We start from the raw sequence: 14526 nt of genomic DNA on the forward strand, positions 1-14526 counted from the left end.
ATTTTGTTCAACAAGATTGAGAGCTTTTTCAAACCCCCAAACCATCATTCATTTTGGGAACTGGACTATAACTCTACCCTGTATTTCAGGTGAGGTAATGGATTATTCAAGCAAGACTACAGGTCCATATCCAGAAACACGACAAATCATTTCAGGAGTTGGGATTAGCACTCCACAGTATTCCACAGCAAGAATGACTCCACCTCCAGGATCCCAGTATGGTGTGGGAAGTGTTTTGAGGTCAACTAATGGCGTTGTCTATTCTTCAGTGGCAACTCCAATCCCTTCCACATTTGCTATCACCACACAACCTGGCTCCATTTTCAGCAGCACTGTGAGGGATCTGTCTGGTGTGCACATGACTGACGCTGTGACTACATTACCCACCCTGCACCAGAGCCAGCCAATGCCTAGATCATATTTCCTAACAACAGGTGCATCTGAAACAGACATTGTAGTAACTGGTATTGATATCAGTGCCAGTCTGCAGACTATTACTATGGAAACTCTTACTGCTGAGACAATAGATTCAGTTCCCACGTTAACCACAGCATCTGAAGTGTTTTCTGAAGTGGTGGGAGATGAAAGTGCTATTTTAATTGTCCCTGAAGAAGATAAACAACAACAGCAGCTAGACTTGGAGCGCGAGCTGTTGGAACTGGAAAAAATTAAGCAACAGCGTTTTGCTGAGGAGTTGGAGTGGGAACGTCAAGAAATTCAAAGGTTCCGAGAACAAGAAAAGATCATGGTTCAAAAAAAGCTGGAGGAACTGCAGTCGATGAAGCAGCACCTTCTCTATCAGCAGGAAGAAGAGCGTCAAGCCCAGTTCATGATGAGGCAGGAGACATTAGCTCAGCAACAGTTACAGCTGGAGCAGATCCAGCAGCTGCAGCAACAGCTTCACCAGCAGCTAGAGGAGCAAAAGATTCGCCAGATCTACCAGTATAACTATGATCCTTCTGGAACTGCCTCTCCACAAACAACGACAGAACAGGCAATATTGGAAGGTCAGTATGCTGCCCCAGAAGGCAGTCAGTTTTGGGCAGCTGAAGATGCAACCACTACGGCCTCAGCTGTTGTGGCAATTGAAATACCACAAAGCCAAGGATGGTACACGGTTCAGTCTGATGGCGTTACTCAGTACATTGCCCCACCTGGCATCCTGAGTACAGTTTCAGAAATACCTTTAACAGATGTCGTTGTAAAAGATGAAAAACAACCCAAAAAGAAAAGTTCTGGAGCTAAAGCCCGTGGACAGTATGATGAGGTAGGGGAAAATATGGCAGATGATCCCCGCTCTTTTAAAAAGATAGTAGACAGTGGTGTACAAACTGATGATGAAGATGCAGCAGATCGAAGTTACTCGAGTAGGAGAAGGAAAACTAAAAAGAGTGTTGATACAAGTGTCCAAACTGATGATGAAGATCAGGATGAATGGGATATGCCTACTAGATCAAGGAGAAAAGCTCGTGTGGCAAAATATGCTGACAGCACTCCAGAGGCTGAGAAGACCAAACCTCTGTCCAAAGTCTCCAGTATAGCAGTGCAAACAGTGGCAGAGATATCTGTGCAAACTGAACCGGTCGGAACCATACGAACACCTTCGATACGTGCACGCGTGGATGCCAAGGTAGAAATAATTAAACACATTTCAGCACCTGAAAAGACTTACAAAGGGGGCAGTTTAGGATGTCAAACAGAAGCAGATTCAGACACACAGAGTCCTCAGTATCTGAGTGCTACATCTCCACCCAAAGACAAGAAACGCCCAACACCTTTAGAGATTGGTTATTCATCTCACCTTCGGGCAGATTCCACAGTACAGCTGGCTCCTTCCCCACCCAAATCTCCAAAAGTCCTTTATTCACCCATCTCACCACTTTCACCAGGCAAAGCCTTAGAATCAGCCTTTGTACCTTATGAAAAACCCCTCCCCGATGATGTAAGTCCACAGAAAGTACTGCATCCAGATATGGCTAAAGTTCCCCCAGCGAGTCCTAAGACAGCCAAGATGATGCAGCGGTCCATGTCTGACCCCAAGCCTCTGAGTCCAACAGCAGATGAAAATTCCAGGGCTCCTTTTCAGTATACCGAGGGCTACACGGTAAGAGTGATTCTTTTCAGTTAGAAGACAATGGATGAGTTGATGTTAACCATGTGTTTGCAGACTTTAGGAAGCAATAAAATGCCTGGGACTTTAGGAACCTAATACTGAATTTCAGTGAGTATTATTTCACTAGTAATTTGGGGAAGAAATAGAAATGCATACATTCCCACAAAAAGAAAACATACTATTTTGTAAGCAAAATAGAAGTTTATAATCTTATGACTTAATGAGATTGGAAATTTTGTTCTAATCTTGAAATCTTCCAAGTGTTTATTATAGGCTGTGATGTCAGTGAATATAATTAATATTCATATTCAGTGATGGTATAAACATTGGATATAAACAAATAAGGCAAAGATGGCCATAAATTTAGATTCGTGGATATGGGAATACTTAGTGGGGGGGTCTTTGGAGATTATTGAATTGGTCTCTTTTTCGTCCAGCCAGAATGTCTTCATAAAAAGGCTCCGGACGTTTACTACTCAAAAGAACAGGCAATAAAGGCAGGCAGGCAGGTGAATGTGTAATATAACCTTCATAGTTCTTCCATACCTATTTTGTTTCTGACAACTGTCTAATCTCAGGTAAGCCTTAGTCCTGATGCTTATAAAAGCAAACGAAAATGTTTGTTTCTTTGAATAATAGAGATTAATTAATAAATTTAGTTATTTAGTAATTTATAGAAATGCTTCAGAGGGAAAAGGACATATAGAGATATGTGGAACACATTTGTGAAGAACTCTGTAGTGGAAATAAATATTAATGAGCTATAAAAAGCATATATATCCTATTTAAAATCTAATATATAATTCTTTAGAAGGTTATTGTTAAATACAATAACTCAATTTAAAAGTTTCTCTTAATGCACTCATTTCTGAACTCTAGGGCTTTAAAGCCTGAAGCTTCAAAATGGGTTTTTCTGAGATATTGCTATATTTCCCCTGACCCATAAACAGGGTGGAGCAAAAGTCGGTTTACAGTTGTGAGTATGCAAAACACAGAGTTTATTCTTGTATTATTACTTATTATTTTATTATTTTCTATACAATGAACTATAAACCTCCTTTTGCCCCATACTATATATTAAATGTTGACTGTCAACTGACAAATATGTGGTTATACATTTATGGGTATATAAAAATATCAATAGCCATATAAATATTACAAATTCATGTGTAAGTTTTCTAGTTCTATAGTGACTTTTTTATTATCCACTTTCTCAAACAATATATCCTAAATGTAAAACTGTTTTCATGTGGAGGACAGAGGTCATAACTATTAAGTCAGGGAACCACTGGTACATTGAGATTTCGTTCATTTTATAGATAATTATTTTATGTGTAGCTTTGTTTCTAGAATTAAATCTGTTGTGAGACATTATTGTCACTTGGTTATAAAACATAGGTATTTTTAAAGCTGTGGCCTGTAAATTCACCTAAAAAGTTACTTGGAAAACTTGGGAAATGTGTTTTCTAATAGTATTTGAAAATAATGTTCAAGGTGTCTCTCATTAGAAAGATTAGGCTTTTCCACTTTATCTATTGATCACGTACTTAATATATGGCCCTGTACTCTTAACTCAAATGAACTCTGTTAAAGAAGAGATTCAAGTTGTCAATATTTTTTCCTCACAATATTCACTTTGGGCTTGGAAATATGGATTGAAAGCTACAAAGGGTTGTATTGTATCAGTAATATAGATTAACTATGTAAAGCAATTTTTTAATTTTAAGCCTGGATTATTAAGTATTAGTTGTATGGAAAAGAATAATCTTCTAAGTGATATTCACAGTGATATGAGCTTAAGAAATCTAGCTCAGTAGTGTACATATTGTCAATTTTCTCAGACCAGTAAAGCTGAAAAAAATCACACTATTCAGTTGGAATTGAGACAGCACAGTTAACACTTATAATACAGCATGGAAGGTAAGTTTTATTCTATATAAGATTCTGTGGTAAGATTTCTTCTTCCTGGAAGTGTCAGGAAGATGAATGTGAGATTTCTGTTGGACCATGAAGAGAAAAGTGACAATCATTCTAAAGAGAGGGAACAGAATGTACAAATGTTCAGATCGGTGAACAGATTATAAAAGCAAAGAAGAGAAATGAAACTGGAAATTTACAAAGAAGAAGGTTGCAGGGGATCTAATTTGCTGAATTGGATTTACTTCCCTTGACTGTCGAGAGCCTAGATCAGAGCCCCCATCATTTGTTAATTTACACTGTGTACTAGCCCTTGTACTCTCTCTACTCTTGGCTTTCTTCCAATCAGTTCTCTCAACTGCATCTAGGGTGATTTTCTAAAATGTGTGTGTCAGATTAGATCATGCGTTCTTCAGCTTAAACTCAGACAGATTCTCATGAAATTCAGAATATATATCAGAAATGTCTTAACAGGGACTCATATGATCTGTTCTTGGCCTGTCTCACAACCTCATTTGTCATTTACCGCATTTGCCTCCCCTCCCAACCCCTGCACCTTCTCACTCTGCTTCTACAACTGACCTTGCCCTTCCTTCCTTCTTTGGATGTGCCAACCTCATCCTCACCCAGGGCCCATGTCTGGATCTATCTCCCCAAATGTTCACCTGGCTTACTCTGGTGTACCCATTTCTGCTTAAATTTCACCTCCACAAAGAGGCTCTCTTTACTGCACTCTCTAAATAAGTCAACCTGTCACCATGGATCCTCATATCTACACCTTCCTCATTTTTATATATTACTTATTAATCAAATACCATCTTTCATGTTATAGAGCATAACCTCTACAACAGCAGGAATTTTGCTTTGCTCGCTGCCATAGTTCCAAGTGCCTAGAACAAAGTAAGCCCTCAACATTTATTGAAAAAAATGTATTAAAGGGACTGGTGTAGGCATAGAAGCAATGATATAAAATGTGCATTAAAAGACTGGCTGCTCACCTTTAAATTACCACAGTCTTGACCCATCCTAGCCAGTTGTGTTGATAATCTAAACTAATATTTCCTTGGCTGAGAACGTCAGTCCCACTTCATTGTTATGTAGACATCTGAAACACTGAACACAAGTTGAAGTATATTTTGCTATTAGTCCAGCCACCTTACAAATGAGGAGAAAAGTCCAAAATAGATTATTGACTTCATCATGGTTCCTTTTTTAATTTTCTCATAGCCTTTTTTGTGTGTATTTTATAGTTACCCCCTTTTGCCCCCCTCCACCCTGCCCACCCCTCTATCCCACAGTGAATCCCCTCTCCTTTGTCTGTGTCCACGATTAATTCATACGCATGCTTTGATAATCTCTTCCCCTTCCTTCCACCATTCCTCCCTCCCCCTCCTGACCTATAACCATCAGTCTGTTCATATTTCCATATCTCTGGTTCTATTTTTCATGTTAGTTTTTTTTTGTCCATTAGATTCCAGTTATAAGTGAGGTCATATGGTATTTGTCTTTCACCAACTGGCTTATTTCACTTAGCATAATGCCCTCCAGTTCTAACACTGCTGTTGTGAAGGGTAGAACTTACTTCTTTCTTTCTGCTGTGTAGTACTCCCTTGTGTAAATGTACCACAGTTTTTTAATCTACTCATCTACTGATGGGCACTTAGGCTGTTTCCAACACTTGGCTGTTTTAAGTCATGCTGCTATGAACATTGGGGTGTGTAAGTTCTTTTGAACTGGCATTTCAGGATTATTAGGGTATATTCCCAGCAGTGGAATCACTGGGTCAGAGGCAGTTCCATTTTTAGTTTTTTGAGGAAATTTCATACTATTTTCCACAGTGGCTGCACCAGTCTGCATTCCCATCAACAGTGTACTAGGGTTTCCTTTTCTCCACATCCTCACCAGCACTTGCTGTTTGTTGACTTATTAATGACAGCCAGTCTGACAGGTGTGAGGTGATATTGATTGTGGTTTTAATTTGCATCTCTCTGATGGCTAGTGATATTGGGCATTTTTTTCACTGTGTCTCTGAGCTGTCTGTATGTTCTCCTTGGAGAAGTGTCTATTCAGTTACTTAGGCCATTTTTTTTAATTGAGTCGTTTGTCTTCCTGGTGTGTTGTGTGAGTTCTTTACATATTTTGGAGATTAAACCATTGTCGGATGTATCATTGGCAAATATGTTCTCCCATACTGTTGATTTCCCTTTTGTTTTGATGATGGTTTCTTTAGTCGTGCAGCAACTTTTTAATTTGATGTAGTCCCATTTGTTTACTTTTTCTGTTATTTCCCTTGCTCTCAGAGATATGTCAGCAAAAACATTGCTATGTGGTATATCTGAAATTTTACTGCCTGTGTTTTCTGCTAGGACTTTGATAATATCATGATTTATGTTTAAGTCCTTTATTCATTTTGAGTGTATTCTGGTGTATGGTATAAGTTGGTGATCTAGTTTCATTTTTATGCATATACCAGTTTAGTTCTCCCAACACCATTTATTGAAGACACTGATTTTACTCCATTATATGCTTGTGCCCCCTTTGTCAAACATTAATTGACCATAGAGACATGGGTTTATTTCTGGGCTCTCTGTTCTGTTCCATTGGCCTATGTGTCTATTCTTACACCAGTGCCAGAGTGTCTTCATTACAGTGGCATTGTAGTATAGTTTAATATCAGATACTGTGATCCTTCCAACTTTATTCTTCTTTCTCAGGATTGCTGAGGCTATTTGGGGTCTTTTTTGGTTCTATATAAATTTTTAGAATATTTGTTCTAGAACTGTGAAATATGCCATTGGTATTTTAATAGGAATTGCATTGAATCTATAGATCGCTTTGTGTAGTATAGACATATTAATGATGTTAACACTTCCAATTCATGAACACAGTATATGCTTCCATTTATTTGTACTTTCCTTAATGTTCTTTCTTCAGTTTTCTATAGTTTTCTGAACACAGGTCTTTTACATACTTGGTTAAATATATTCCTAGGTACTTTATTTTTCTTGTTGCTAGTAAGTGGGATTTTTTTTTTTTAGTTTCTCTTTTTGATAATTCTTTGTTGGTATACAGGAATGCCACTGGTTTATGAATATTGACTTTGTATCTTGCTACTTTGCTGAATTCATTTATTAGGTAAAGTGTTTTTGTGTGAGGAAACTATAGGGTTTTCTATGTATTCTTATCATGTCATCTGTGAATAGTGAGTTTGACTTCCTGTATTCCAACTTGGATGTCTTTTCTTTATTTTTCTTGTTTAATTGCTGTGGCTAGAACTTCCAGTACTATGTTGAATGAGAGTGGTGAAAGCAGGCACCCTTGTCTTGTTCCTGATCTTAAGGGAGACATTTTTAGTTTTTGCCCATTGAGATGATGTTGGCAGTAGGTTTCTCATATATGGCCTTTATTATGTTGAGGTGTGCTTCCTCTATTCCTACTTTGCTGAGTGTTTTTATCATAAATGGGTGCTGGATTTTATCAAATGATTTTTTAGGATCTATTGATATGATACTATGGTTCCTTAATAAAACAAAAACCTAGCCAGAATTCAAATATTAGACTCTTCGTTTTATAGTTTTAATCCTTTATCTGTCTCTTCTGACACTTACTTAACATTTTTAATATTTTTCTTACTAATTCAATACCATACTTGGTATCTTTTTATCTTGTCATTTTCTCTGCTCTTCTAAAGTTCCAGTTTCAATCCCTCTTAATTAGATTTATTCATTTTAAATTTTATTCTTGTTTGCATTAACTCATTATCTCAATCATTCATTGCTTTTTTCCAGATGCTCTGGCAAACTCTAAAAATATAGGATCAACCAGAGTGGTAGTTATTGTGCCTAATCTCTTACCACTGGGATCATTTTGTTCTTCTTGCCCATGTATTGTGTTAGTTTGCCAAGACTCTCATAACGAAGTACCACAGGTCCAGTGGCTTAAACAGCAAAAGTTTGTTGTCATAGTTTTAGAGACTTGATGTCCAAAATCAAAGTGTCAGCTGATTTGATTTATTCCAAGAACTGTTACAGGGCTCTCTCCTAGCTTCTGCTAGTGTCTGGCATTCCTTGTCTTATAGTTTATGGTCTTCCTGGGTCTCTTCATGGTGTCTTCCCTCTCTGTGTCTGTCTCTGTTAAATTTCCTCTCTTACAAGGAAAGCAGTCCTATTGATTAGGTCCTTGATTTAACTTGATTACCTCTGTAAACACCCTACGTCTATTTAGTTTCACATTCTGAGGTACTAGGGATTAGGACTACAACATATTTATTTTTTGGGGGGGGGGGGTGACGTGGAGGCACAATTCAAGCCCTAACGCACATGAGAGTGCTATACTGCTTTTTTTTTGTTCATTCACAGGCAAATGCGAACTGTTTTTTAGTTTGTTCTAGTCCCCTTTTCCTACACATTTATTTTTCTTAGTGACTATCTTGAAAGCTTTTTTTGAGAACTTTAATTATTATTTTTTCATTATGAGTAAAATATCCCTTCCTAGAGTTTTAAAACATTTGTCTTAATTGTGCAATTTTGAGAATCAGAGATTTAAATTTTACTCCATTCCCACACTATAGGAATTTAACTGTGTGGCATAAAAGCCTTTAATTCTAATATGATTTTACCATCATAGACTTTGGGCACATCATTGACACAGAAATTCCAAGGCAGTAGCATAGATCGTCCAGTTAGTGTTTCACTGGCATTTGAGTTCTTGCTAAACCCTAAGGTATCTTATACATTCGATTAATTAAAATTAGCACTATTTAACATAAAACCATAAAATAGCAGACATAGTGGGCATCACCAGAGCAGGGAGTCATCTGAGAGTATTTTATTTGGTTATGTAACATTCCCCAATATCTTTAAGAGGTGAGTTCTTTCCCTTTTCCAGACCCCTTCACTCTGGTACCAAAGTCATAGCCACAAAGACAAATTCTATTTTTTGACGATGTTTGTATAACCAAAGAGTTTTGTCTTGCAGCCTACTTTATTTTACAAATATGAATTTTTAACTCTGAGTAAAGATAGAAAAAATTGCTACTTTTTTTCTTAAATCTGTTAGTTGGCTCCCCAGGAAGATTCCCAAAGGGTACAACTAAAATAAAGTCAGAATTTGTTCCTCGCCACGGAGTTAAGCTTGTCACTGGATAATACTTTGTTTTCATCATGATTTAGGAAAAGCACAGGAATAAGTATGGTTTCAAATGAAAGGTAGTATGTAAATAGTGATAACTTTTCTAACTTTTATCAATAGAACTTGTTTTCAACTAAGATTATTCTATGGAAGCCAAAAAGTTCAAAACGGGTGGAAACTGCTGTAATGATTGAATGAAGTAACATAACTTCTCATCACAGTCTGGCAGTTGTGTCCAGTATAGAGGATTCCCTTTCCTCAGGTTGCATTTGGCAGTACTTGTGTATCCTCAACATAAATGTGCCAACTATCATTAAAGAGGTTTACTTGATTATGGCTTGAGAAAAATGATTTTTAAATCTCATAGTGATTGTGCGCCTTTCATATTCTGTGGAGTATTTAATGCTGCTTTCTAGAAGTTTCAGATTTCTATGCTCTGTAACCACTTTTAATTTACCCTTTTGGGTCATGGGGCCTTCCTTTATTAGCTAGTTGAAAACTTCCCACCTTTTTAACACTCTGTGCTTATGTCCTTGATTTGTCTCATATGTCACATCACATATCATCATCAGAAATATTGTTTGTTCCTTTGCAACTTTATTTATTGTCTTTCTTGCCCCACCAGAATTAATGGATGAGGATTTTTGTTTAGTGTGTTCACTGCTATATCCCCAGTTCTTAGAAAGATACCTTATTCATAGTAGGTTCTCTATAATAATAAATTAACTTGACAAATTAGTGAGTGGATAGACCTTTTTATCCATCAAAGTGCTCTTAGCTTGGGGGAATTCACCAATTTTCACTCCCACTTAGAACAAAAAAATAAATACAAAGCAAACAAACAAAATGTTATTCATCTTCCCTCTGTAGTTTTTGTGTGGCATTGTGTTACAGTTTTCCCATTTGCTTTTCTCCTCCATGTTTTTTCTACCATTTGCTGAATGATTGACACTATACTTTCTCAAATTTATTTCAGTGCAGTGTTTTTGCATCTATTCGTGGATTCTCTCTAGCGTCACATTTACAAAATTTTTATAAACCACAGAACCAAATGTGTTTCTTATGCCCTTTCTCTTCTACACAATGAAACTGATTGCATCATTAACCTCAGATGATCATTGACTTCAGGAAGGAAGGTTAATAATATAGCATCTTCTTTGAAAGTAATGATATAACATATTCTTTACAATGTCTGGGGAGAAGATGACATTTTCCATTGGGAGAAATAGAGTCTGAATTCAAAGAATTTGTTTGGAGCTAGAAGGGATCTAATTCATTCCAAGGTTTCTTTGTCTTAAATCATATACACACATATATACACATACATATGCATATATATTTAAATGATTTTTCTATCAAAATGCATATGTTTCATAAATAGCATATGTTTTGCCAATGATGCTATACACCACTGTTGTACTAAAATAAGCTACATTTAAAATGTTATCAAATCTACAAGGTCTTGAAAATATATAAGTTGTTAAGTGTAAAGCTGATTTGCCGTACCTTTACACTATTGTCCAAGTTTAGAGCTTTTTGAATAATAGGCAAACTCCTTATTAAAATTATCTTATTCTAGAGTTAAGCCAAGATCCTATTGCTAAGCAGATGGTATTCATGAAGTGTTGTTACAAGAATATGTTTTGCTTCACTGATTGCTGTTTTGATAGCTATATTTAAGATTTTTGGAACCATTTAATGTCTTTTTCTGGGTAATTTCCATAGTCTAAATGGAGTAGTTTTATTTCTGTCAATTTTATTTCTGTCAGAATGTACAGATTTAAGAGCTAGGGACTATGATTGCCAGGTGTGATTTGAAAAATAATATTTATCAGGTGTTGTTTGTCATTATTCTCTTTGAAAAACAATATTACAAAATCAGTTTATTAAAACTGACTTTGATAAAAACATCTGTTTTATAATGATTGTATTTATATATATCAGAGAGATTATGCATATATGAAAGATTGGTTTGTAAAGTCTCATTCTTTCTATAGTTCTTACCTTTTCCATTACTGATACAGTTTTCTCAGATATTTTTTTCTTTATGATTAAAATCTTGCATTTTAAAATTCAGCTATTTCTTTTATTTTGTTTTCTTTTTATTGAATTTATTAAGTGATATTGGCTGTTTTAAAATTGAAGTAGAAATATTTTAAAGTGATTTTCAAAATAAATGACAGTAAAATAGTAATTTATGGTATTTAATTATTAGTGTATGATCAAAATCTGAGCAAATTTATACATACATAAATGTCATTGAATGAAAACCGGAAAGTTTCTAAGTCGATCTCATTGATTTAATGCTCAGTAATTAACATTGCTATTTCATTATAATTAATATCTAAGTATTAATTTTAAAACAAAGCTTTTAAGACTGAAGTGGGAAAAACCAGATTATTTGTGTTATCCTTTCCAGACATTGCATATCAAAATATGCAAATAAGTATAATTGTTAGAAACAGACTTATGTTCTTAATGCTTAGTGAAAGACCTCTGTGAAAATACAACACTAAACCTTTGGGTATGTCAATTTAACATGGGAGTTCTAAGTTAATAGAGCACTGATTATTACTGACACAGTTAAAAACAGAGACCATTATTTAGCATTCATTAGCTTCTTAAGTATTTTATCATAGTATTAGTTCCTTAACAGTTCACTATATTTTCTCATTTGAAAAATTGTGAGTTTGTAACTGACTCTACAATAAAGCTACATACATGATCTCCCAAATATATCTCCTCCCAATGTATATACATACAATTTTGTATATTTGTTCATATTTATAAAAATTACTAATAATTTAGGATTCTCTATTTTGATACCTTAGCTTTTACTGGAAAATTTAGCAGTCAACTACAATGATTATGATATAAAAATTCGTGAACATTTGAGGTATATTTTGAAATACAAGGTACATAGTGACGTTGCAGTGTATTCCAATAATTCCTTGACATTCTCCTATCATTGTATTCAACATCAAAATATACCTTTATAATAGGCATATATGCATATACATACGGTAAGCATATAAACACAATATACTTAATGCTCTTATAGTGTCATATAACTAACAAAATATTTTTACATGCAATTTCTAGATTGAGATCCAACCAAATTATTTTTTGTAGGCTTTATGTTTTATTCTATAGTTTAAAGATAAGGAACCTCAAGTCTAGGTCAGTGTTCTTTTCACTCACCCAGACAATATTTGTATCAATTGAGGCCCTACTCTTTAACAGTATTTTTTTAGTACTGTTCTGTATCTTGAATTATGTGCAGAGTTTGAAGAGCAATAGAAGCATGGTTAGTTAAGCTGAGACTTAAATGAGCTGGCTGTATAAACTGAGGTAGAGTAGCCTAAAGCTATAAACAATGAAGGGTATTTTTATCTATTTTATCTATTTTTATTTTACCATCAAAAACAAGTTAAAACAGTTGAGAAAATTAATGGTCAAAACAATATAAGAAAGCATTAAGCTAGATTATAGAACTGCTTAGTATTTTTGATTGAAAAAAATTTACAAGATGACAAATAGAAACACAGTTTTGTGAACAACAGTATATAACCCTCCTGAGGGAATAAAATATTAGTAAAAATAGAAGATTTGAAGCTACAGGTTATTACATTCATCACTCATTCCTATTTCTTCCTCCTCAAGTGAACAATTATACTCAAGTATAAATGTATGAAAAATATATACATACAAAAATTGTTTGGGCATTCTGATAAACTGTTTCACCTATATGAATAAATTACTCCTATTCGGTTGGACCAAATACTAATTTCTTATCTATTAGGTAGTATATTTTAGCATGATATGGACAAGGCAAGTCCTTATTGTTTTGTTGTTGTTGTTGTTGTTGTTGTTGTTTTTTATAAAAGTCAGCCCTAAATAACAGATCGCAGTCTCCAGGCATGGAGACTACTTGTATGTCTTAGTCATTTACTTCGTTGAACCTCTAGATAAAATCACTGCTTGAAGTACTGAAAAATGCCATTTGTTGGTAGTTTTATAATACTTCATAAAAGACTTGACATCACAACATTAATTCCCTTTTAATATAATTTCCATCACCACATTAAATTCCTAATTCATGGATAAATGTGCATGAATTTCTTAAGTGCATTGTGGGTATTAAAATGGTAGGAATGTTTCTAACAAAATGTCAATATTATTGTATTTTTTAAAAAGCTTTTTTGATGGTGGTTTCAACCAGTTCCCTTTTTGCAGGAGCTGATGCCTACAAATACTCACTCAAATATACAATAGTCATTAAGGTCAGGTTTCATTAATTATCCAGTTGGAAAATCTTCATCCCATCAAGTATACTTTCTATTCTCATATAATTGAATGTGTAGAATTGAAAAGAGAGATTAACCTCTTAAATGATATTTAGTAAAAATATTGTCATATTTATATAAATCTATCAGCTTTATCTTTCAGAAGACTGAATAAAAATATTTCTTGCCACTTATTTTAATTGCCATATTTTGTCCATTGTATTGTATTCTAAAGCACCAAAGGGTTTGGCAGTTTATATGGAATAAGAGCCATGGTCAAGTACTTTATAAGAAAATTTAATTTACTTTAATTTGGGGAGATCTATTTTACATGATTTGTGTTTATGGAGAAGAAATATTTTATTCAATGCAAACATACATGATAAAAACTCCAAACTATTTTAATGTTATGTTCCAAGTTTGTTTTCTAGTCCAGACAATAATCAATAAGAGAGAAACAAAAATCAGTAACAGATTCCTGTGATTTTTGTGATTAGGCATTTCAAGAGTTGGAATGTAAAATACCTTTATTATTGCAAGATAACTTAGTAAAGGCTTTGCACTACTATTGAAATGGTCATTATATTTCCCATGGCTTTTAATAGGTAGTTATAAAATCATCCCTCAAATTGCTAAAGATCTAAGGCTTTAGAAAACACATCACATAATAATCAATTATGATTCTAATATCCATGTGTAGAATTAGAGATTTATATTTTACAGCATTTGAAATAAAGTTAAATTTCTTCGGATGAGAGATTGCCCATGAGAAAGTATTTTATAGAAGCATTGGAATAACTATAGTCTCTCCTTTGGATCAATAATTTTGTTCTCAAAATGGAATATTCACAGGCAGGCAGTAATGTATTACCGAGCATGCTGGAGTATAAGAAATGACTGCTGAAAAGAAAAAGGGGAAGATGCTTTATATTTTGATTTAAACTTATGTTTTAGGGTAAGTTTTAATATCAGTTCTTGGGAAAATTATTTAACTTTATTATTCTACTTCCAATTGCCTGCATGAATCATTTTTTCACATTTTATGGTAAAGGAGTATAGTCATTATGTCATGCTAGGATA

The 14526-nt window shown here is 34.6% G+C and overlaps 1 protein-coding gene across 6 annotated transcripts in view; it reads left to right on the top strand.

The window, feature by feature from the left end:
- Nucleotides 1–14526, top strand: part of PCLO (piccolo presynaptic cytomatrix protein) — a 353058-nt gene that overhangs the window by 165426 nt on the left and 173106 nt on the right. For 5 of the 6 annotated variants that reach the window (XM_036010675.1, XM_036010676.1, XM_036010678.1 and 2 more), the window contains exon 6: nucleotides 90–2104. In XM_036010675.1, the coding sequence (XP_035866568.1) occupies nucleotides 90–2104 (2015 nt within the window). The remainder of the gene's footprint in view (nucleotides 1–89; nucleotides 2105–14526) is intronic. The other variant, XM_036010680.1, reaches the window with a different exon arrangement.

Source organism: Phyllostomus discolor, chromosome 10 (genome assembly GCF_004126475.2).
Source record: "Phyllostomus discolor isolate MPI-MPIP mPhyDis1 chromosome 10, mPhyDis1.pri.v3, whole genome shotgun sequence".
NCBI lineage: Eukaryota > Metazoa > Chordata > Mammalia > Chiroptera > Phyllostomidae > Phyllostomus > Phyllostomus discolor.